The sequence below is a fragment of the Suricata suricatta genome, chromosome 2 (genome assembly GCF_006229205.1).
Source record: "Suricata suricatta isolate VVHF042 chromosome 2, meerkat_22Aug2017_6uvM2_HiC, whole genome shotgun sequence".
Classification (NCBI taxonomy): Eukaryota; Metazoa; Chordata; class Mammalia; order Carnivora; family Herpestidae; genus Suricata; species Suricata suricatta.
The window spans coordinates 74,213,269-74,239,166 of NC_043701.1; the positions used below are offsets into that span (position 1 = coordinate 74,213,269).

Sequence of the window (25,898 nt, forward strand, 5' to 3'; positions counted from 1 at the left end):
ACCCTGAAGTCCAGCCTTCCTCCTTATTGTTTAGGTTAGTCTGAGTTTTCTGTTACTTCCAGCTGAAAGCAGCATCACCGATGCAGCTATGCTGTCCTTGTATTCAAAACCACATTAAAGAAAGAGTAGAATGCAGTCTACATACTCCTTGGACCTGGGAGGCATCAGTTGCAAGTCTTGTAGAAAGAGCACCGGTACTGTTTTTATGATCATCAAACCAGCTCATGTCCTGTGGCACATAACACAGCTTTAAATTAGTTCAAGAGCTAATAACAGTAGATGAAACCTCCAAAACCTTCACTACTGGAAACACCCGTACGTAACGTGGCCCTGGAGTCAGGGGAGAATGACTCGCGGTGTGGAGCCGCGGTCCCTGCCAGGAACAGGCACTCTTGGGGTCCATTAGGACCCCCTACCCCAGGCTGCCCTGCTGTGGCCGGGACGGCACAGCTGATGTGGGGGCCGGGGCTGGGGTGGGGCTCCTCTAGCTGCAGCTGTGCTCCCCGCTGGCTGCCCCTGAGGTGGGGGGCACAGGTGGGCCTACTTCACCACTCAGTCCTCGCCTCCCTGCGGACACGCACTGCAGACACCTCCTCCCTGCTGGGGGTGTCCTGCATACAAGGGATGCAGTGGGGCTCAACACAGCCCCTGTAAATCCAGGGCAGGAGAAAATCAGTCCTGCTTTCTCACCCTGTTTATTCGGTTTGGTTTCTTTAACCAGGCACTGAAAAAGTGTCCATTAGATAGAATTTTAACTACAGTGTGCACTGATCATAGCATGTTAGTTTCATAGAAAAGAATCTTCCCCACAAAACAACCCAGCAAAAGAGGTTTCTAAACTCAGACCTGCTCTAAATAGGACACCTGCTATGGGCTCTTCTGTGAACAGGAATATAGTCACTTCCTTTCAAGGGCATGGGTAATATTCTGGCCCTCTCCAGCCTCCTCTATAAAAACAGAATTCATATTTGCACATTTCCCCACATGTACGGCACTGGACTGTGGACTTCGCAAGAGGACACAGAACACATTTTATAGTCCCAGTGACCAGCACATGGACATGTAGTTGCTAATGAGTAAGTGAATTAACAAGTAAATTAATATGAAAACAGAGCTCAAATAGGACAAAACCAAAACCCCGTTACCAACAGTTGGGAAAACGTATAGTTAGCATGGTCAATTGTGGCACATGATTCCTACCAACCACCTTCTCCTTTGTGTAACGATACTTTGGAGTCTCAAATGCCTAGCATGGGCCTGCATAGAATCCAGAGAAGAGATACAGCTCCTTAAAAATACAGTGTCCACGTGGATAGAGAGGGTCACAAAATAAGTTTTTTGCAACCTAAATTAAGCATACTCCCATGAAATTCCTCAAAAGTCTTTGGATATTGAAAGACCAGGACAGTTTGTAGGGCCCTGACCGGTCCCTGCATGAAAGCATGAATGGCGTGGGGGGGGGGGCATGGACATGAACTACACATGCCCAAACAACAGAAAGAGGCTTTGAATGAAAGAAATCTGAGCAGAAGGCATTCTCCAGTGCGCATGCCTACCTGTCTTAGCATTGCTTTAAAAGCCATTAACCGAAGCCTTGTGGTGAGGATCTCGCCAGCTTTCCCAAAAGTGAAGCCCTGGTTGGGGGAAAAAAAAAAAAAAAAGCTGTTGTTCCTTTTGATCATCAGTATTACTCTGACCCAAGGGGACATACTCATTGATTTTTATATTATGTGTGTAAAAATATACCCACATTCAGATAACGAAAGTCTATGACCAAACACTAATTCCAAGTCCCAATTTCAAATTCATGTACTTGCCCAATCATTAGCTTACAAAAGAATCCTAACACCAAAAACCTTACAAATGTCCAGTTCTGGCTTCTGAAATATTTGTTTAAAAATTTTTTTAATAATTTCTTTATTTATTCTTGAAAGAGAGAGGGCATGGGAACACCTGCGTAGGGGAGTGGCAGGAGAGAGGGGAGAGAGAGAGAGAGAGAGAGGGAGGGAGGGAGAGAGAATCCCAAGCAGGTTCTGCACTGTCAGTGTGGAGTCTGACATGGGATTGGAACCCATGAACTGTGAGATCATGGCCTGAGCTGAAATCAACAGTCAGAGGTGTAACCAACTGAGCTACCTAGGTGCCGCTGGCTTCTGAAACCTTCTAAGTGTCTTTCCTTTTCCTAACTTGCAAGGGCATCTCAGCAGGCACAATAGCATATGGAATTACAACTTTTGGTATGTTCCTGATACTTTAAACCATTCTGAAAGCAGAAGTAACAAAATTCTCTGCTGAAATAGTCTTGTGTAGTGTAGAGGGAAGGAGGTCTGTAGTATCGAGTTCCACACGCGTTTGCTGGCTCTCTGTCACAGCTCTACCTGTTCTCAGATTGGGGGAACAATTAGGCTATTCTTCCTCCCCAAGCCAACTTGCCAGAAAATTTCCCTCTTTCTCAGTTACGCCATGTTCAAACTGAAGAGCAGCCCAGATGTCCACAAGCGGGACGGGTGAAAGCCTCCAGGCCCACTGAGCCTTGGCGCAGGCATGTAGAGCTTGCTCTGGGAAAACACGTGCTCTGGCAGGACACGTCCGAGTCTTTATTAAGCCAGGAGGATTGATGATCAGCACCTGGGGATGAGCTTGCCCCAGGAGTCCAAGACTGGGCTTCTCTGGTCTCCTTCCTTGGCCAGCACAGTGCTCAAGGCCAATGTGGGCACTGCAGTTCTATTCATTATCCCACTGTTCTTGTGGCCTCTGAAATACATTTCTAAAACTAGCCCCACTCCCTAACACACCAGGGCCTGGGCTGGACTGCATCACTGCGTTGCTACCAGCAAGGCAATGATTTCCAAATGAAAAGCTTTGTTGGGAGTTTCATCAGCCTTGTGGATGACACGGTCACAGTAAGGAAATGGCAGACGTTTGCACAGCTCCTGCCATGAGAGCGAAACTGGTATCTCCTTCTGCTACTACTGCTCAGGTGAAATTAAGCCTGTTGCTATTAATTAGGCCTTACAGTGTTCCAAATCAGGGCGATATTCCCCACACAGCTACCCCATAAGGCATTTTCCTGTCCCTGCATAAGAGATTTTGGATCAAAACATCATGAATATTTGACAAAAGTCTCTTCTAATGAGCCTTGCAGACCCAAAACATAAGGGTGGGCTAAGAACACAAGAGTTACAATTAACTCTGGCCCAGAGAAGAAGAGCCTAACTTAGTGATAAGAAACAGACAAGGACCGGACATAAGTTGCTGCATATACATTTGCTAATTGGAGTCACAAATACCCTCCCTTGTACTGACTTCAGTTATGAGGATGGTTAAAAAATTAGAAACGCAGGTGCAAGGTCAATGCACAGGGCCCCCATTATGCTTACATCAAGAAAAGGGCTTTCTCTAGTAACTTGTGAACAAACATTCTTTCTCTTGTGGTTAATGAGCTAGATAAAATAACGCCCAGCCTATCTATATACAATTTAACCTATGTTTTAGTTTTAGCGTTACTAACTTAAATAATATGTGTATTATCCTGGTTTTTACTAAAAACATCTTGTTATTCTCATGGTTGTAAAATTTACTTAACCTTACTGTAAGTGCATTACATGACTTGGTTATGACTTGTTAATTAGAAACAAAGTAATAATTATTGGCCAAAAACCAACCCGTACAAAATAAGATAGGTTTGTTACTTTCTTAGTCTTGGGGACTGATGCCAAGAATAAATTGGAATAGTTCTACAAAAATACTTCTGTAAAACTTGTTTCTGTACACCTTTGATGATTAAAGCACCTTATCACTAAGAGTTAGAAACTGTAAACAATTTCTATTTTCTGATGTCATGTTATTGCTTCATCAATAAAAAAGACACCAAAGCAGACTGAACAGAGATGCCAGCCTGGTGACCAAGCAGGAAACTTGTGGCTCTCTCATCACTCTCTCGTGCCGACGCCGTCTCTCCTTCAGGGGACCTTGGACCTGCTGGAGCTGGACTCTGGCAAAGCTTGCTTACTTTTACCATTGGCTCAACAGTGACAGAAGACAAGTATACTGGGCAAGATTAGGAAACCTCATTTTGCTGACTTAATGGCGTGTATTGGTGCTGAGTTACAGAGACAAAAGAAATTTAATAAAAGTCTAGGTAGGAAAGTCTAAACAGAATACGGCTTTCTAGTTCCTTTTGGCCAGCTTTACAATATACAAGTTCAGTATAATGTATGCTCTTACACAGAGTTCATCTGTTAAGGAGGAAAAGATCAGAGAAGTTGCTTGATCCTGTGCCAAAGGTAATAGCAAAAAAGAATATACTGGTGTACTGATTTTTTTTTTCTAGTTTATAATGGGTTTAACTGGTACTTAGTCTCTTTTATGAATCCAAGTCTCTTTTTTCCTTTGTAACGGATGTCTGCTATGGGCAAACCTGGGACATAATATAATTTAGAACACAGTCAAGTCTCTATTCCTTCTGTAAGGACACTGCCTTCTAAAAGAACTTCACCGACTGTGTTTGCAATTCATTTCAACATAAGATTTGAAGTTCCATTAGGTTTTAATTGATAATTAATGTGTATGAATAGATAATAAAATCTAACTAATAGTTTATATTCGTAAATGGAATGTAGACTTGATTAGAAAATGAAATCACAGGTACCTACCTGAAAAAAGAAAGTAAAAAAAGAAATAATTCCCAGACCTAAAAAAAGCAATGAGAACATGTTGCATTTCCGTTGCTTTACTTCATCATCTCCTTGTTCAAAAACCTACAAAAGAACATTTATTTATTATATTTCTTTTTAAAATTTTTAATGTTTTTATTTATTTTTGAGAGAAAGAGAGAGAGAGAGAGAGACAGCGTGAGCAGGGAGGGTCAGAGAGAGAGGGAGACACAGAATCTCAAGACAGGCTCCAGGCTCTGTGCTAGCTGTCAGCACAGAGCCCAACGTGGGGCTTGACCCCACAAACTGAGCCGAAGTCGGATGCTGAACCACCCATGAGCCCCTATTATTATTTTCAATGTTTATTCATTTTTGAGAGAGAATGAGAGAGAGAGAGAGAGAGAGAGAGAGAGAGCGAGCGAGCATGGGGGGGGGAGGGGCAGAAAGCGAGGGAGACACAGAATCCAAATCAGGCTCCAGGCTCTAAGCCGTCAGCACAGAGCCCGATGTGGGGCTCAAACTCAGGAACCATGAGACCATGACCTGGCTGAAGTCAGACGCTCCACCCAGGGATCCCTACAGAGGAACATTTAAAATGCCCACTTGGATTACATGACCCTCTTCACTCCTCCCATACATAATGGCTTGAGCATTACAGTTTAAAAACTGGGCTTTGAACATGTGGGGTTTTGTTTTAAATTATAAAACATATGTAACAAAAATTTGCCATCATAACCATTTTTAAGTGTATAATTCAGAGGCACGAGGTATATTCACGGTGTCCTGTCATGCAACTTTCACCACTACCCACCTCCAAAGCCGTTTCATCGTCTCAGACCGCGACTCTGCACCTGTGACACAGGGACTCCCCACACCCGCTCCGCAGCCCCCTGGGAACCAGGATGCTACTTCCCACCTCTGGGAATTTGAGGATCATGTGGTAACAGACATGGGAAGAAACACTGCGTGTGGTTTATGTCGCACATTTTGTTCCTCTTCCTCTGCACTGCCATCCCCTCTGCCCCAGCTCATTCCTGCCTGACCCCAGCCCTGCACCCCTGCTCCCGAGGGGCTCTGCCTGCTCCTGACCAACCAGTGTGAAATAGCACCTCCGCTTCCAGCCCCCTGTTGTCCAGTCCTGCCGTTAAAGCACTTGCTGTCCCCTGACACACTGTGTGTTTCTGTTTCGTTTGTATGTTCTGTGTCTGTCCTAATAGGCAGGGCTTGGTTTAGTTCCCACTTTATCTCTGGTGCCCAGGACAGCATTTGGCATGTAGAAGAGGACCCAAAATATAAATACTACAGTCCGCACAGCTCTTGAATTGCAAGAGAGCCAGGCATTGCTTTATTTTCTAATTTTAAAACATTTGGAGGGTCCTTTCTAATTTGCTACTTTTTTGTCTTGTGGTCTTAATTGTAGACCAACATCCAATGTCACAAGTACAATAAACCTGTAACATGATGGGGAATCATTTATCTTAACAAGAAAGTTTCTCCAATAATGTTAGGGGTTGACTAAGATTATACTATATAAATGGTGGGTTTAATGGAGCCTTAGATGTTCCTGATATCTTTCTATAACTGTCCCTGATGGAAGTTAAACATAGGATAATCTGAGTTTTCTGAGACTTCCCAGGCCTGGGAAGGATGGCTAAAACCATAATGTACTTGCTATTACTTTTTGAATACTTACTCTGAGGCAGACACATTTAAATGTCCCCCTTATAGTTTCTGTAGCATTTCTTTCCATCCTCAGCCTTCCTGTGAGGCAGGATTATTTTATACATGAAGGACCTGGGGACCAGCAAGGGACAGCACACAGCCCAAGTGTGCACAGCCAGCGGCGAGACCGGTCTGTGCCCAGCGCCTGGCCCTGTGACTTGAGCCCATCCTTGCCCCACCCCTCCCAGCCTTCCTGTGAGCCTGCACTCCTCTCCTCAAGGGCGAAGGAAATCACCCCCTTCACCTCAATGAAGAGAGCTAATTAAATGCCTCATTTGGTGATTTTATAACTTACAATTTCATTGATATCATAACTTGGAATGGTTTGAAAGGCTACTTTTTCTTTTGCCTCATGTCTTTCCTCAAAAAGCAATTAAAAACTTCAGCTTACTTTTTCAGAGACTGCTTTACTCCAAAATGGACCCCATGGTGAGATTGGCAAGGGAACAGATTTTTAATTTTTATTAATTTTTATTTGTTTTAAAGCTTACTGAGAGAGAGAGAGAGAGAGAAAGCAGGTAAGTGGGGAAAGGGCATAGAGAGAGAGACAGACAGAGAGAATCCCAAGCAGGCTCCACACCATCAACGTGTGGGGCTCGAACTCACAGACCATGAGATCACGACTTGAGCCAAAATGGAGAGTTGACGCTTAACTGACTGAGGCATCCAGGCGCCCCGAGAGCAGATTTAATTCAAACTACTACATGATGTTTTCAAACTTACCGCTAGCATTTCTGAGAACATGATTGAAAATGCCGGCTGAAGTGCCCCATTGGCAATGGCACATGCTATTCCCACCACGAAGTAGGGCCATTCTGTTTTATTCAGATTCAAGACCTTCAGAAATGATACTGGTGGCACATTTTCATCCTAGAACACACACATACACACACAAATATATATGCATCAGGACAAACTGGTCATAACACAACAGTTACCACCACAGTTTATAGACAAAGACACAGCATTGCCTCAAGGAACTTGCAAACTAGGTGCAGACAATGACCAGTCTACTAGAGAATAAAACAGACTATTATAAAATGTTAACAATGTCCACTGATCACATAAGGTAAGTGAGAGCTGTTCACTCAAGAAGCAGTCTTCATGGTGTGACCAGCCCAACAGAGGGAGGAGACGCAGGACCTGGGCACCAAATGCTCTAGAATTTTGTCCCAACTCAACACAGGGATGATATTGGGGTCAAATGAGAATACCCGTAAACAGATGGATAAATGTCCTTATCAATGTGGGATACCATTATTAACCTGGGTCTGGTCTCCTCACCCCCCAAACCCTGTCTAGTGTAGCTTTTTCCCGTGACTTGTTCCTAACTCACAAAACCAAATTAGTTATGCCCCTTTTTTTCAGTCACCGTTCCTTGGCAGGCTTCTCCTATTTCAAAGCTTAGCTTGTTCAGGATTTTTTTCCCCATTTATTTATTTCCAAGCCTTGTTTTCTGTTAGCTTTTTTTTTTTTTTCCTTTTTAAGATTAAAGACTATGTCTTTATATCCCTAGAAACTATCCTAGTACCTGGCCCATATCAGATTCTCAGCAAATGTCAAATTCAATGTCTGCTCAAACATGAAGGATTTAGGTCATATCAACTACCTCTGGAATCAGAATAGTCTCCTTTATTTATTTTAAAAATATTTTTAACATTTATTTGTTATTGAGAGACAGAGCATAAGTATGGAAGGGGCAGAGAGAGGGGGAGACACTGAATCCAAAGCAGGCTCCAGGCTCTAAGCTGCCAGCACAGAGCCCGACGCGGGGCTCAAACCCACAAACCATGAGATCATGACCTGAGCTGAAGTCAGCACTTAACTGACTGAGCCACCCAGGTGCCCAATGTTTGGGCCTCTATGAAACAGAGAACTTAGGGGTAGGTTCTACTTAGCTTTCTTTTTTCAAGCCACCCATTTTCTATCATATTTTACTTTCCCCCCCATCAATAGTTAGCATTATCTCTAAGTCCTGGTCTCCAGCCTGATAAATGACTTTGCTCAGACTGCTCTTCAAAACACACAAACAGGTCTCCCCAGGTCCCTCTTATCACACTTAATTCCTCCCTCTCCTTGGGCGCACTGTAAACCCTCTTTGATGGTACTTGTGGCAACCTTGTTGACTGGAGTTTTCTGCTGTCCTTTCTCTGTGCAATCCTTCAAGGGAAATGCTCTTGGAAATACCAGACTCTGAAGACTTAGCCACATAGCTCTTAAGACAAATGAGAAAAAACTGGATACTTCCATAGCCAAAAGATGGGGGTGTTTATATTCAGGAAATGCAACTTCACAATAGTATAATTGTTACTCTTTCCATAAATCTATCAAGATTAAGACCTCTAAACGAGTCCTTGTCATTTCTGCAGTAAGTAATGTTGTGGGCAGAGAAAAATAGATGCAATGAACTCTTGATACAATTAGTTTCTTAAGACCAACACAAGAGTTAAAATAAGCTCAACCTTTATTGAGTAATATGTTTTCAAACAATCTCTTGAAATAAATTATCTTTTCTTGGAACGGAGTCCCCCTCCACTACAAAAGTTTCTGTAGACTTGAATTAATGATATCACAGGTCTTCAGGTGAGAAGTGTTAACATACAATTTTGCTCTTTCTGGACGTTCTCCCCTTCGTAGTAAGAGAACTCCAATCTAATTCAGAGTGGCAATGCAAACAGTAAAAAGATTCCATTTTTTACCCTTCCTTCAGGCAAAGTATGGCCATGGGATAAAGTTACAGCCAATGACCTAAGTTAAAGTATTGTATGGAACTTCTGGAAAATTTCTTTGTTTCCTCCTGCTGTTTGGAATGTGGATGATATGGCAGGAGCTTCAGGGGCCCTTTTAGATCACACGGAGGGAAGTCACAGGCAAGGATAGTGAAGATAAGGGTGAGAGGACCCTGAATCTGAGGGAACTGTAGAGCCACGGCCACGCTAGCCTTGGGTTTCTCACCACTAAGGCTCTTTTATGTGAAAGAAAAACGCAAACTCTTAATTTGTTTAAACTGATGTTATTCTGGCTTTTTCAGCCCAGATCATGAGAGAGAATCCTCCCTTAACAGAATGCAAATATCAGGGGCTTTTACTTTAGACTAGCTTTATCTCTCTGGATCTCAAAGATGAATAGAATATCCACTTTTAATTTTAAGCATCTAGACACAAAGACTGTGTTTCTGGATCTGTTTTTTCCCCCAACAGAAGTCACTTTTAATTGGAATTGATTTCAATTCATTGTCCAATACATTTAGAAATTGCAATTTCCTTTTTTCCAGGAAGGGTATAATTCACAGTAGCAATCCTCTGTGCCTGCAATATACTTGCAAGGATAAGAATTTCAATGGCCAAACTGTACCACAAAATATTTAATTTAAGTGAAAAGCAACTTACAAGTTCTTTGGTTTCCACATCAAGGCCTTTCTGATACTTTCGTGAATTCCTAAGGCTTTTATGGGTAGAATTCCTAAATATGCGAGATGTCCAGCCATTGGGGGCCATTCCCATGGCAGCCTTTTCATTACTTAGTTCAACATCAGATTCTTCTGACTGCATCTGGTTTCCCGCTGTCTGAAAGAAGAACACAATGTTACGTTGTGCACGTGTGTGTCCCCCAAATTGAGATAACCTCCACGTTTACAGCCATGGAGCCACAGTGAGTAATCCATGTGTCATGACTTTCAGGTTCTCTAACAGCTTTTCAATCAAGATTAGCTCAAAAACTGCAAAAAAAAATGTTTCAACACATACCAGTGTGTTAAAGGTTAAAAAGGACATAAAGGTTAAATTCAATTTGAACAATATAAAAACTGGAGTATAAAAGTGTTTCTCAAAAATTAAAAGGCAAAATTTTCATCATGCAGAGGGTATAAAGGAGTTCTGTCAACATGCAGGAATGCAGGGAACAGGTTGTGACCACCACCAAAGGAAAGAATAAATAGAAATATTACCAAGGGCTCATTTTTAAAGCTACAAACAAGGAAAAGCTGGTCACTCCCCTTGGGAGGCAATTAAATTGGTTTCTCTGACTTGCTCAGTGTAATCATTTTCTTCCTTCTGCCCTGCTCACACTCACCTCATCCCAAGTGACCTCACTTGCAGGCTAAGCCTCATTGTCTGCACTGGGATCAATTCTCTCCTTAAAGGGGCCAAGGAAAAGGTAATTTAAGGACCTCTAGTTCAATGCATGGTGAAGAACATTAAGCCAATCTTGTTGGAGTCCGAGTCTGGTTCTCCATTTGCCTCCTTCATGTACAAGCACCCATCTTAATGGGTTACACAGAGCCTGAGAGTTATTATAGTATTGTCCTGTTCTTGCTCCTCTTCTTCAGTTCCTGTCCCCTAACCTGATCCTATGACCAGTGCCTTAGAGGTCTACATATAATCTGACCCTAGCTTTCCAATTGTGCTTTCCATACCTGACAAAATACCACCCATGTGCCTGGAACCACACTGCAGTGGTATGTTCTGCTTCGGGGACTTCCTCACTTGCTTATAAGTGGAACTGTTTTATACCTTCCCCTAACCCAAACCAATCTAAAGCCTTGGTCTTAACTGGTCCCTGCATCCTCACTACCATCCACACTGCTGCCAGACTCATTTCTCTAAAGGGTGGTTCTGCTCAAATCACATCCCAGCTCAAAAGTCTCCCACAGCTCCCCACCACATGCTCAAGTCTGGCTCCCCCAAGGTCTAGCTGATGGCAAGTCAGACTGGACCACCTCTCATGAATGCCTTTTCTTTTCCTCTTTTTGTCATCTCCATGCTATCAAAGGGTCCAGGTCAACAGACAGTTCTCCCAATAAGCCCATTATGATTTTAGCCTTCTATGACCGAATCAACAATCCCTTCCTCTCTCCTGTAATATTTTTTCTGTGTCCTACCTGAAGCCCTCATGTGGTGGGTGCTGAGGTCACTCAGCTCCAAAGTCAAGATGGCCACTTTCTGCCAGGTGATGAAAAGTATATATTTAAAACCATGAGCCCTTATTTCTTACACCTGAGTATACTTTAGCTGTTTTAAATATTTAATTATAAAAATAAAACAATAAATGATGAAAGAGAATATGGTGAATATCCTAAGAACAGCTCCAAATCCTGAAGACATGAAGAGAAAAAAATGATAATATATCTATATAGAATTTTAAATATTTTTAATGGTAGCTAAACAAACTACATAGTGAACCTGAAATAAAAAAGCAGGAACAATATTTCCAATAAATGCAGGGACATACTTCCTTTTCATACAGGAGTTCTTAGAAGTCAACAAGAATGTCATGAATACCCCAACTAAAATAGGAATAGTTTAATGGAAGAAAACACAATGGCCACTGAACATGTGAAAAGAGGCTCAATCTCATGAAAGTTAAAAAAAATCTGTAAATCCTGCTGGCTCTTTTAGGCTAAAAAAGATAAAAAATAAATACTTAATGGCTGTTTGTGATTCTCAACAGGGGTTTGGATTACGGGGAGTCTTTCAAGATTCAAAAATACTCATGTTTGAATTTTTTTCATGTTTGGATTTTTAAAAATAAGAATGCATTACATTTATAATCAGGAAAAAATTTAAATACATTTAAAAGAAACAAATGGGGCGCCTGGTGGCCCAGTCGGTTAAGTGTCCAACTTTGGCTCAGGTCATCATCTTGTGGTTCATGGGTTCGAACCCATGTCAGGCTCTGTGCTGACAGCTCAGCTTCGGGTTCTTTGTTTACCTCTCTCTCTCTCTCACTTTCCCCTGCTCATGCTCTCTCTCTCTCTCAAAAATAAATAAACATTAAAAATTTTTTCTTAATAAAAGAAACAACTAAGAGCCAATAATCCAACGAATGAAAAATCAGTGACTATTCTACTTAAAAACATAAGACAGACCAGGTTTTGTTGACACTAGGTTGCGTTTTGGAACTGGAGGAAAAAGAAACACGTCAGCTTGAGCATTTAGTCAGCCTTCAGGCTCACTGCAGCTCTTTCCTGCAGTTCTGCAAAAGCACCAGCAAATCACTGGTTAAGTAAAGCCTACACCAGAAATGAGAACTGTGCGGGTACCAAGACGGAGAAGTTCAGAGGGACCACAGATCACGGAATGCCAGAGCCGGTGGAAACATAGGTCATCTCCGTGCTCACTCTGCTCCTTTAACAACCGAGGACGCCAAAACGGAATGATTTGCTGAAACCACTGTGTAGTTGGTGACAGGCCTCTTTTATCACAGGACAGCATTCCATCTTTCACTGTAAGACCTCTCCCAGGAACAAAATGTTATGGAATAACAATAGAGAAAGGTCAGAGCTTACCCCTTGGCGGCCTCCCAGTCTCATTGCCTGTGGGAATGGAAGGTCTTTCAGCGGCACAGACACAGGCCAGCCAGGGGAGAAAGTGGCCGCCTCATTTGAGGATCTAAGGTGTCTTCACAGGCAAAACCGCACAGCCTTAGTACCCATTAATACAATGAAAACGAAAACTGAATGAAAGAAACATTATACATCTTTTTTAAACTAGGGAAATGACAAAGATGCTGTGATGGGTAGGCCCTACAAAGAGAGGTAATTAGTATAAATGCTATGATTACTTTCCTTCTGCTGAAAACATTTTCTGGCAAATTGTGGCAAGGATTATAATACTTTCCATCATTTCATTTGGTATTTTCACTTTAGGTACTTTGTAAATTTCAGTAACCATTATTTATCATGCATCTACTTTGTGTTGAGTGCTTCTTTTTAGAAAACAACAGCTTTATGGAAACAATTCACATACCATACAAGTAGCCCTTTTAAAGTGTTGTTTTTTTTTTTTTTAGTATATTCAGTTGCTTATTTCTTAACCTTATAAGCCTGCATGGTAGAGTTAGTATTTTTTAACTGTTTATTTACTTATTTTGAGAGAGAAAGAGAGAAACAAAGAGTTTGAGCTAGTGGGGGAGGGGCAGAGAGAGAGAATCCCCAACAGGCTCCCTGCCATCAGAGTCCCACGCTGGGCTCAATCTCTTGAACGGAGAGATCATGACCTGAGCCAAAATCAAGAGTCAGACGCTTAACCAAGTGAGCCTCCCAGGTGCCCCAGATTTAGTATTATTATCTGGATGATCTGTATCTGAAATGTTAAGGAAAAAAACCAACAAAATTACAGTTATATTTATACAAGTATATACATTTGCTTTGATCTAAGAATCATGTTTATGGGAAAAATATGGGTAGGTTATTTATTTTGCAAAGTAGCACAAGTAAAGACAATACAATAGTAATACAAACCAATAATTATCATTATTACCTTTTGTAGGAGCTACAGTGAATGATTTTTTTTTAAAGACCAAACTATTCACTTCCTTTACCTTGGTTTTATTGGATCATCTAGGAAGCATTTTAAAATCACAAAGGACCTCCTCCTACCGCTAGAGATCCTGGCATTGGCTTCTCACTCCTGCCACTTCTCTGACAGTCCCTAATCTTACAGTGGAAAAGACATGCTAGTTTGAACACATTCCCTAGGCTATTACGGATCTCTATCCTGACGAATAAATGCAAAATGTTTTTTGACATTTTCCTCCTCCCTCACTTTTCTCTCTTCCAGGCAGGATTTTTTCACTGATTCTGAATTAGTCTCAGATGCACATTTTAGGTATCTCCCTAAAGTTTTATATTTCTCAGCACGGCATTAGCTGCCTGATATTGTACTAATATAAAGAATACTGTATCGAGAAGCAGAAAAAATATCGCGGGGAGCACATACCTGCATGTTTACAAGTTTGAAGTACACCCCTTCCTTCTTCATCAGCTCCCCGTGGCTTCCTTGCTCCACAATGACACCATCCTCAAAGCCGGCGATGACATCTGCATTTCGGATTGTAGACAGTCGATGGGCTATCACAATGGTGGTCCGGCCTTCTCTGGCCTAAAAGGGAGAAGGGCAGACATGGTGCGGCAGGGTTACAATGTCGACGTACTGTCAGTAGCACAGAGTTAAGCATTTAGATGCCTGTGTTGTGGTTGATGAGAGTAACTTACCCCGTGTGATTAGGGCTCACAGGCATCCTTATCCATGAAAGGCCAAAGGGACACTTGAATTCTGGACCAGAAAGGAGGCCAACCTCTCCAGTATGAGGATGGATAATTCTGGAAGCTCACAGTGTAGGCTTACCCAAGCGAAACAAGGAAAGGCTTGACCCTTCTCAAGGGTTTTCATACTTGTCTGAGGAGCCCATCTTGTCAGTCATATGGTGCACTAGCACTTCAGCAGCAACAGGTTGGAATTGTTGCCAAATGCAGCCTTCTCCCGGGCTCTTCTCTAAGGTTTCATTTGAAGTGCCTGATTTCAATTGTAATTCTGATGGGCTCCATGCAGGCAGTGTAGGTGAAAATGTAGGGCGAGATCAGGACAGTTTAAATTATAGTTCAAAGACCATCAGCATCACTATCTCCAGAGTGGGGCCAATAATTGCTTCTTAACAAGTGCCCCCGTTTGGCCCTCTGCCAGAATCTACAAACCCCAGGAAGTAGTTTGGTAAACTCACATGCTGCCTTGATGGGTTTATCAGTGGGCTTTTAAACCCTGGAAAATGCTCATCAAATTATTCATGTTATGTCCTTAATAAAGGTTATTCATTTTGATACTCATTTACTCTATTAGGATAACACTTTCTTAAGACCACTTCTATTCTGAGGCAATAAAATCACATCATTAGGATGGTTATCGGAGTATAGCTTAATTCACCTTAAAGTAGCTAAAAGCACAAATTAAAATGATAGCCTAGATTCATAATAGCCAAAAAGTGAGAGCAATCCACATGTTCATCAGTTGATCAAAGGATAAACAAAATGAAGTACATTCATACAATGGAATATTACTGGACCATAAAACGGAAAGACATTCTGATGCATGTTTGAGAATGGATGAACTATGAAGACTTTATGCTATTATCAACAATAGCCAAACTATGGAAAGAGCCCAAGTGTCCATTGACTGATGGATAGATAAAGAATATGTGGTGTATATAGACAATGAAATATTACTCCACCAATGACGAGCATGGAGCTTGAGTACATTATGCTAAGTGAAATAAGTCAATCAGAAAAAGAAAAATACCATTGATTTCACTCCTATCTGGAATTTAGGAAACAAAACAGATGAACATATGGAAAGGGAAAAAAGAAAAAAAAAAGAAAGGGAAGCAAATCATAAGAGACGTCCAATGATTCAGAACAAACTGAGGGTTGATGAAGGGAGGTGGGAAGTGATGGAGTAAGTGGATGATATGTATTAAGGAGGGCACTTGTGATGAGCACTGGGTGTTGTATGTAAGTGATAATTCACTGAATTCTACCCCTTAAACCAACATTATACTACATGTTAACTAACTAGAATTTAAATAAAAATTTGGGAAAAGCAAGAAAACGTTATGTTAAATGAATGAAAAGTCACAAAAGACCATGCATTGGGTGGTTCCATTTATAGGAAATATCAAAATTAGGCAAACCCATAGAGACAGAAAGTAGATTAGTGGTCACCAAGGGCTGGGGTGATTATGGAGTGGAGAGTGACTGCCAATGGGCACAAGATTTCCTCCGGGGGTGATGAAAATCTGCAGCAATCAGATAATGGTGATGGTTGCAAAATCTAGTGAATATGCTAAAACCCACTTAATTGTACATTGCAAAAGGACAAACCTCATGGTATATGAATTTTATCTCAAAAAAAAGGAGCAGCCATGAAAATTCTGGAAAATAAGTTAGTGAGAGGGAAATATCTCCACCAAATATTACACCATTAAAAGCTATAGCAATTAAATTAGTAAAATCCAGGGGAAGCTATCACATGAATAGGCAATTTGATCAGTAAAACAAAATAGAGAGTCCAGAAATAGACATAAAACATTTAAGAATTAGTGTATGATGAATATGGCACTATCAATAGGGGAAAGGTAGAATATACAATAAATGATACTGAGTCAACTGTGCGGCCTCTTGGAAAAAAAATGTGGTCTTTCTCTTTCCATCCTTACACTAAAATTACCATTTTTAACTGTGTTTAAATAAGTATAAAAGAGTTAAACCATAGGAAAAGACAGAGACTAGAGCATTGCTCTACTGGACAACATTTAAGACTGTCCGATTTTCAGTACAAAGGCCCTAAAGAGGCACTGATAAATATTTACTGAGGTGAAAGTTGTATGGCTTGGTCCATGTGTGATAAGGTATGTAAGAAATAACTTGATCATTCTAATCATATTCATGATACTAATAATAGTGATATATAAACTGCAAACTGATTATGTTAACATTAAGATAATAGGTTGATACTATGTAAATACTAAAAATAAAAAACCTAGAGAGATTACAATCAGACTTGTGATTAGTGTGCAAGAGAAACAAAGGATGTATCGGTGAATTTAAAAGTTAGCAACTGTCACCCTTGACCAAGAAATTTTTGCCAGAATAGAGATTTGACACAAAGAGATTTCTTTTCAGAGCTCTCAGATGTTCCAATGATGACAAAACACTGGCAAATAAATACCCAAGATTCAAGGACACCAACTGTTAAGAAATTTGGACCTTCTGCTAATTCTGGATTTGCAGGGATAAAAGGCAGGCCCAAACAAAGGGATTACTGATCCATTAGCTTTTCTGGAACTTCTGAGGGAAAAAAAAGAGGTGGAGGGAGGTACATAAAATGAAACCTTTGGAATCATTTGATAAAATCACATGTAGGCGATTTTTTATTTTTCTCTTGTCCCTCCTGTATGGTAACACCTGGAGCTGGAAAGGCATGTAGGTATGAAACCTTGTGATTATTGGCTTTCTTTAAATAAATCAAAACAATAAATCTTCATTTGTATTCTTTAAGACCTTATATTGAAAAACCTATAGTGTGTTTTGATAAACAGTCACAATTGATTGAGTCAAAAACTGATGCAGTCATTAAATTTTTTATGTTGACATGTATGATTTCAGTGAGCTGGATCATGGTAATCAATCCATTCAGTAAATATTTATTTAGTGTCTATGTGCAAGGTAGTGATTAAGTGTTAAAAAGATATAAACACAGGTGTGCCTGGCTGGCTTTGTTGGTAGAGCCTGTGATTCTTGATCTCAGGGTCATGAGTTCAAGCCTGGAATAGAGCTTACTTTTAAAAAAAGATATAAACCTGAACAGCTCAGTAATTCTGCTTCTTAGAGGATTTATTCTTTCCAAGAGAGAGAAGGCACATAAATAAATAAATAACTACAATAAGGTGGTGCCACACATGAGGTACTGATAAATGGAGAAAGGATCCACAGGAGGAAATTATTCTTACAGGATAGGTAATCAGGAAAGAATAACAATAGATAAAGTAGTGTTATATCCTTACACTCCTCAGAGGAAAGATAATACAAAGTTCAACTTTTCGTTGTTCAAATGTAGTTTGTACCTCAGAATGTCTGGTCCAACAGACTGACTTGTATCACTGAGGGGATGCAGTGATGAAGGATTTCCCTGTTAAAGCTATGATTTATTGTCTGCAAAACATATTAGCTTAGTAATTTTGCAAAGTATGGGGCCAATTAAGTATATTATAAACTATTCATAGTAACTATGGTACATTAAATATGGCCACAAACACTTTGCAGGCACTCCCATCCAGAGGGGAAGTCTGTTTCTCCATCTCCTCAAATCTAGGCAGGCCTTGTGACTTGTTTTGACAAAGTGAATGTGAAAAAATTAACACTTGTGCAATTTCCAGAACTTGGACTTCAAAAGGCTTTACAGTTGTGTGTTTGCTACCTTGAAACCATAGTAAAAGGAAACCCGTCTAATCCACTGGAAGATAAGAAGCTTCTTGGGGAGAACTGAGTTGCCTCAGGCAACATCCATTACCAACTAATTGCCAAGCACAAGGGTGAGGCCATCTTGAATGTTCCAGCCCAGCTGACTCTGAGCTGGAAGTAGCTGCTTGAGGGAGATTAGCAAAACCAACAGAAGAACCACACCATCCACTTCACTAAGTTTTGTCTTAAAGCAACTGATGCCGAAATGCTGTTAGTAAAGGGGCACCTGGGTGGCTCAGTTGGTTAAGTGTCTGACTTCAGCTCAGGTCATGATCCCTCAGTTCATTGTTCAGGACCTATGTCAGGCTCTGTGCTGACCACTCAGAGCCTGGAGCCTGTCTTCAGATTCTATGTCTCCCTCTCTCTCTCTGCCCCTCCTCCACTCACCTCTGTCTCTTTCTGTCTCTTTGTCTCTATCTCAAAAATAAATTAAAAAGAAGAAGAAGACATACTGTTAGTAAAGACCAGAGAAAAGTAAAGAAATTGCTACTTGGGCCTGGAACGAGGGTTACCTGAATTATGTACCCTTGCAATAATTGGAAAAGAAAGTTTCCTCTTGTAACTTGAAAGAAAATTATTTTATCTATTGAACTTGTACCTCTAGCTAAGAAGTTTCCAGAGATCTCTAAACAGAATGTTGAAAGTGCTAACTGGATTCCAATGGCTGTATTTTATAAGGTATGGGAAGAGAAAGGTGAGCTAAAGAAGGATCTATTTGGTTTGCAAGGTGAATTTAGAGGAAACATAGAAGACCTAGTACCTGCTTAGTTGGAAAATGTATCATTAACCATCTGGGGAAATGAAGCCAAAAGTCAAATCTCCGAAAGATTTAAGGTACATTCTAGTAGACACCTAAATCTATACAAGACTCTTAAGTAAGGGTTTTCTTATGGCAGCTTCACACACAGCCCAAAGGAGAGAGAGACTTATTTTAGAAAAAAGAAAAATTATAGATGTGGCTTTGGGGGCCTGAGTGAACCAAAGTCAGATCCCAAGCAAACTGAGTTTCTAAGAGAATCCATCATCTTGGACTGAAAGAGACTGAGAAAATTCAAACTATAAAGAGGCGGGTAGGTCCCAAGTTTCTACAGGTAGAAAGCATACTGAGAAAGCTAATCAGTGGCAGACACAGGCAGTTTTTTATTGAAAAGGAAAGACCTCTCAGAGGGAGAATCTAAGAGCCCAGAGGTTGGAGCCCAAACCAAGAAGACCCCACTACTGTAGGGGATAAAATTGGGCTTTAATCGAGACCGTTCCTTTACCTTCGAGCAGTGGGGTATTTGGTTACATGTACCCAACTGCATGTCAGAATTACTATGGACCAGTAACTGCTGCTACATGCTTCCTGTTCTAATTTTTGAAAAGAGCAACTACCATTATCGTATCCCTGCATCAACATTACATATTGGTGTATGAGTGGAACACAACTTGTCTCTTTCATTCAGCGATCTCTGGATCAAGATGAGGTCAACATGAAGAACTCATCCATATCTGGACTACATACAGATCTTCAGATACTAGACTTTGAACCTGAGGTCAGATCTGCATGAAAATTTTGAGGGTATTGGGAAGAGGTGAATTTATTTTGCACATGGGAGAAGTGTAAATAATTGTGGGAGAGAGTGTGGCAGATTTAACATGATCACAGATTCTTTACAGCTCACCCATAAAGAGGTAGAATTTATTTCCTCCTTCAGTCTGGGCTGCCTTTGCTGTGACGAACAGAATATGATGCCAGTGACACTGTGTAAGTCCTGGAGTATAAGCCTCCAGATGTCTTCTAGTTTCTGCCTCTGGGTACAATGTCCCAAAAATGCCATGTAAGGCAGCCAGGCTAGCCTACTGCATGAGTATTAGTATGAGTATGAGAAGCCACATGAGATGCACAGCTGACAGCCAGCACATGAGCAAGACCATCTTGGCCTGTTTTGGCTAAGCCAACCTTCCAGGTAAATGCAGTCATATGCTCAGGTGAAAACAGCAGAAGATCCACCCAGTCAATCCACAGAATTACTGTTTTAAGTATGAATTTTGGATAGTTTGTTATGAAGCAATAGGTCACCAGTTGGTAATTACCTAAATTAATAATAATAAAAAAATTACCTAAATAATAATCATGCTAATGGTATTCCCCATAATAACAGCATCAGCTAACATTATCAAGTATTTCCCATGTGCAAGGCATGTTCTAATAACTTTACATGTAGTACTCATTTCATCTTTTCAATCATCCTATGACATTACTTCTTGCCCTCTCCCTAATTACTTCTGCAGTAGCTCAGGCTTAGAGAGGTTAGTTAATTTGCCCAAGGTCATGAAGCTAGAAAGGGACTCCAACCTCAGTCTGTCTAGCACCAAAGCCTGTGCTCTTGACCCCTCCCAAGCTGCTAATGGCTTTTCATGGGGATGTACAAAAATTATGAGTGATTTATCAGCTATTCTTAAAACCTAAAAGTTTATCAGCTGGGGAGTGTAGGCCATAATCCTAGAGAATACAAATTGTTAAAACTGAATGAAGTAACCTGTCCAACTATGAATTAAAAACCTGTAAGACTACAATTTTTCTAAAGTATCCATACGACAAAAAAAATTACATGTCCAATAATTCTGTTCTTTTAGCACAGAAAGTATGAATATATTGAATATTTGTATCCTAGAAACTATTGGGACCTGGGCTTTAGGGCTGACTGGGACTTTTTGCCCCATAAATATCTTTCTTCTCCTGACTTTTCGGAAAAAAGTCTATGTCAACAGATGAATGCCCTTTTAAGTTAATTTTTGTTTTAATACATGCATTAAAAAATAATTTGCTGCTTTAAGTCATGCCTGATTAGCCAACCAAATACCAGTTTCCTATGTATATATTTTAATTCCTTAATATTGAGACAACATACATGAAAGCAATATAATTCAGTGCAAGAATTTGTGCGGAATGATTATGATCTCATTCATCATTATTAGATTAAATTATGAGATAAACCAAAATATTAATGATAAACTGGGAAGCATTGATTAACTACAGTTTATAAGCACATACAGTGTTTACTTAGGATTCAGGTAGAAATTTTCCTGAGAAAATAAGATACCTACAGTTTGTCTCTAAAATTGTTTGGATAGAAACTGTTCAGTAGCCTGCACATTTGATTATTAAACTTTCTCAAACCAAACATATTTGTAATACTTATAGTTTTGAAACCCATTAATAGAGTGTCAGCTGACTCTGGTTATTATACCACGTTGTTAGTACAGATAATATCAACACTGACCACAAGAGTGTCCCAACATAAGGTTCTTCCTGTGAAACCTCAGCTTTTAGAAACGATAGTGAGAGATTTAACAGTCCCTGAGCTGGGCACATGAGCTCAGCATCCTCCAAATGCGTTGCTTCTTTATGTGCTTAGACGAACATACAAATTGAACTTTATTTCCTATTGCCTTCCTTTTGCCTTCATGAATAAAGAGAATGTTAGTGCCTACAAAATGAGGCAAGTTTTTCAGCTATTTTTCAGCTGGACCAGTGTCTAGGTAACAAGATTTTTCTCCATACATTTTAACACAACAACTTTCTGATCAAAGCAATAGCCTCTGTGCAGGAAGTAAATGAAGCCAAGTGGCTGGTTGCATAGACCTGCCAGTTAATGGGCCATCTACCTCTCTTCGCAGTGTGACTTGACAGAAAAGGGAAATCAATAAAGCCCCAGGAGAGAGCTTCGTTGCTTTTATGTTTATGTTTTTCAATCTAGACTCGCTAAGCACTGGCAAGAATTTCCAATGAAGCTTCAGTTTGCTGGCCTTTCAGGTACTCAGGGTTGACTGACCTTATCCAGGGCCGCCTGCACCTCTGCTTCACTTTCAGAGTCCAAGGCTGATGTGGCCTCGTCCAGCAGGAGGATCTTGGGGTTGCGGACCAGGGCCCGAGCGATGGCAATTCTCTGCTTCTGTCCACCACTCAGCTGGGCCCCTCTCTCTCCAACCAGGGTGTCAAATTTCTACAACAGAAAACATGGGAGAGGAGTTCCTGACATATTTTAAATAGAAAAAGCTATGGAATCTAGAAATTCATGAAGGCAACACAAAGCTTCATTTTAATTATTTAATGGGCCCTAAAGTATAATAAAATCAATGAATACTGAATTGCAAAAATCTACTTATATATACTTCAAATAAAATTTTATAGGATTTATGTACCAGGCTGTCCATATATCCCCAACTGAATAACTTGCCTAAGCCAACCTGGACAACCTTGCATCTCAAACATTATTAGCTTAAACTTTGAAGAAAGGGCTCAGACACACAAAGTCAAATTCTAATGTCCTGAAAAACTGAAATTTCATTTCATTCTAATTACATTAACAGCCTTTACCTGTGGTAGTTTCATGATAAAGTCATAGGCATTGGCTTCTTTAACAGCTTTCTTTATCTCATCCATGGTGACATTTCCACGGCCATAACGAATATTCTCAGCAATTGTGGTAGAAAATAGCACTGGTTCCTGACTCACCACTCCAATTATTTCCCTGAGGTATCTTACATTAAAGGTCCTAATATCCTGCCCATCTATGTTAATCTGAAAGACAGAAATATTTCCATTAAATACTTTATTTTTTAAAATTCTTTTTAGTGTTTATTTTTGAGAAGGAGAGAGAGAGAGACACACACACACACAGAATGTGCCAGGGGAGGGTCAGTGAGAGAGGGAGACACAGAATCTGAAACAGGCTCCAGGCTCCAAGCTGTCAACACAGAACGCAACTCAGGGCTTGAACCCACAAACCCCAAAATCGTGACCTGAGCTGAGCTTAGCTGACTGAGCCCACCAGGTGCTCCATTTCCATTAAATACTTTAAATCCATCTGACACCCAAAATATCAAGACTCTTTAATTTGTTACTAAAAGTCTTAGTTAACATTTAACTTCTTAACTTATTTAACGTATTGTGGTAGTTAGAAATGGTTAGAAATGAGAATTAGAAACAAACAGCAATGTGCAAAAATAAAAATAAAAAGTATATTTATTGGGGTGCCTGGAAAACTCAGTCCATTGAGTGTCCAACTTTGGGCCCGGTCATAATCTTGTGGTTTTTGAGTTCGAGCCCTATGTCAGGCTCTGTGATGACAGCTTGGCGCCTGGAGCCCACTTTGGATTCTGTGTCTCCCTCTCTCTCTCTGCCCCTCCTCTGCTCATGCTCATGCTCTGTATCTGTCTCTCTCAAAAATAAACATTTTTTAAAAAGTATATTTATTATCTTATACACACAGTTTTTTCATGGTTGGATTATTCTCCATAGGCAACAGAAGGTTCTAGATTTTTGGCATATTTTTTTTGCTTACTACTATTTAAATTTGATTAAAATATCCACTTATTTACTTAGTGTACATATCATTTTGATGGCATTATGATGTTTTACTCTATGTAATATATGAAAACTTATTTTAACATTTCCCACCTGCTGGACATTTGGCTTCTTTTAAGGAACACTGAAGAAGAATCAGAGGAAAAGTAGAGTTCACACCAGTTTGAGGAATATGATTTATTTTTTTCCCTGATAACAATTCCTTGCCTATGCAATGACTGGTATATGCTGGGCATTTATTATTTGCTGAATAAAGGCTGAATGAACAACACTCTAAAAAGAGTTTAATAATTTACAGTGTCTGCAAAAATATATAAGTATATCTGTATTTTTTTATATTTACTAGCTCTGAGTTTTATCATTTTAATTTGTCTTTTTCTACTTAATAAATGCAAACTAGTACCTTATATTTGCTTTGTTTTGTATATATTTATAAATGAGGCTGAACATATCTTGTAGCTTTTTACAAATGCATATTTATTCTCAAAAGATTTTCATGTTCATATCCTACTGTAGATCCATGTTAATTTCTCAAATATAAATATGATAGTTTTACCATATATATCATAAATCATGTTTCTATTTATTGCTTTCTTTTATTGAAGCTTTACTAATTTTTACAGAAGAGAAATTAAAGGAAAAATTAAATGAATGAACTATACCTCTGGACATTTATTATTTGAGTAGTAAGAAAATTGTTCAATCATGATGTAAATAGTTAATATCTCTGAGTTATAAATTTTCTGAAGATTTTTTCCTATTGACATGTATATTTAAAATATATATACTACTCCAATAATTTTTTTTTTGAATTTTAACTAGGGTCTACATCCAATGTGGGGCATGAACTCATGACACTGAGATCAAGAGTCACATGCTCCACCAGCAGAGCCAGCCAGGTGCCCCTATCCCAATAATAGTTTTAAAGATATTTTCAAATGTGTATTTTTTTTCAAATGTGTATTTTTAATGGTTAGTATTTTACAAGGCTCTTTTTTAAAAATAAAAAAAAATTACACTTAATCAACTTAGAGTTAGCTTTAGCAAATGAGAAAAAGATGATGTTCCTCCTTAGTAATATCAGATTTTCCCAAAATGTGTATTTTATTAATTAAATATATAATTCATGGACCCTAAAACTTTGTATTCATTTCTGCCATCTCTATTCTATCTCAATGCCTTTTAATGTTTTTTGTTTTTCTTTGTAACTTGTAATCTTCTGTTTTCATAATTGTTGAATTATATTTTAGTATCAGGTAAACTCAATGTCCTAAAGTTGGTACAGTTGAGGAAATCTGAATATATACTGTGGGTTAGTGGTATGTTAAAATTAAATCTACTGATTTTGATAACTGTTTTGTGGTTATGTAAGAGAATGTCCTTCTTAGAAAATATATTTTGAAGTATTGAAGAGGCAAGGGACATGATGTCTTAACTTAGTTTCAAAGGTTCAGAAAAAAATATGCCTGTGTGTGGGGGTGTGTGCATGCACGCATGTGCATATGTTATATATATGTTATATGGAGAGAGAGAAGGCAATAAAATAAATGGGTCAAAATATCATTAGTAAATGTGGGTGAAGACTATATGTCTTGCATCTTTTGTTTCAATTTATTTTATATTTTTTAAGTTTATTTCTTTATTAAGAGAGAGAGAGAAAAAGAATGAGAGAGCATGAGTGGGGCAGGGGCAGAGAAAGAGGGAGAGAGAATTCCAAGCAGGCTCACAATGTCAGCAGGGAGCGCAATGTGGGGCTCGAACTCACAAACCGCGAGATCCTGACCTGAGCCGAAATCAAGAGTCAGACACTTAACTGACTGAGCCATCCAGGCGCCCCTAAAGTTTCAATTTATAAGAAAATTTAACAGGCAAAAAATATACCCTCAGTTATTAATGTCCCCCATGTCCCAGAAGTTTTTTAAGAGACAATCCCACTTTCCCCTGGAGACTTTGATTATCAGCTTGTCAAAAAAATGCAATATGAAATATTTTTGACCAAACCCCAAAATTCTTTGAAAACAACAGTCTAAATGGTCTGGATGCCTGGTTACGAAGTGCTCAGTGAGAACAGAAGACAGTGTCATTTAGCTTTTTATCATCTTGCATATTTTTGTTAAACCAGTTCAAGTGTTTAAATGCATTATCTAGATGTATTGCATGTCTATTGCCTTTTTATTAAAATTGATTTGCATGCGAATTTGTTGCTAAAAACCAAACCAAATAAAAAAACACTTTTACAGGGCTAATTGGTACCCGGCTTCCCACTTTGGAGAACCTGGTTCTTCCCACTTACCGTACCCTCATCAGGGTCATAGAGCCTCTGCAGCAGCTGCACCGTCGTGCTTTTCCCACAGCCGCTGTTCCCAACCAGGGCCAC

General features: G+C 39.7%; 1 protein-coding gene across 1 annotated transcript in view; it reads right to left on the reverse strand.

The window, feature by feature from the left end:
- The window catches only part of ABCB4 (ATP binding cassette subfamily B member 4), a 64,965-nt gene that overhangs the window by 15,874 nt on the left and 23,193 nt on the right, over positions 1 to 25,898 (reverse strand). The window contains exons 7-15 of the mRNA XM_029918831.1: positions 25,815 to 25,898; positions 22,532 to 22,735; positions 21,987 to 22,157; positions 14,096 to 14,257; positions 9,767 to 9,943; positions 7,101 to 7,247; positions 4,656 to 4,760; positions 1,557 to 1,634; positions 146 to 229 (exon numbers count right to left, since the gene is read on the reverse strand). Of these exons, the coding sequence (XP_029774691.1) occupies positions 146 to 229; positions 1,557 to 1,634; positions 4,656 to 4,760; positions 7,101 to 7,247; positions 9,767 to 9,943; positions 14,096 to 14,257; positions 21,987 to 22,157; positions 22,532 to 22,735; positions 25,815 to 25,898 (1,212 nt within the window). The remainder of the gene's footprint in view (positions 1 to 145; positions 230 to 1,556; positions 1,635 to 4,655; positions 4,761 to 7,100; positions 7,248 to 9,766; positions 9,944 to 14,095; positions 14,258 to 21,986; positions 22,158 to 22,531; positions 22,736 to 25,814) is intronic.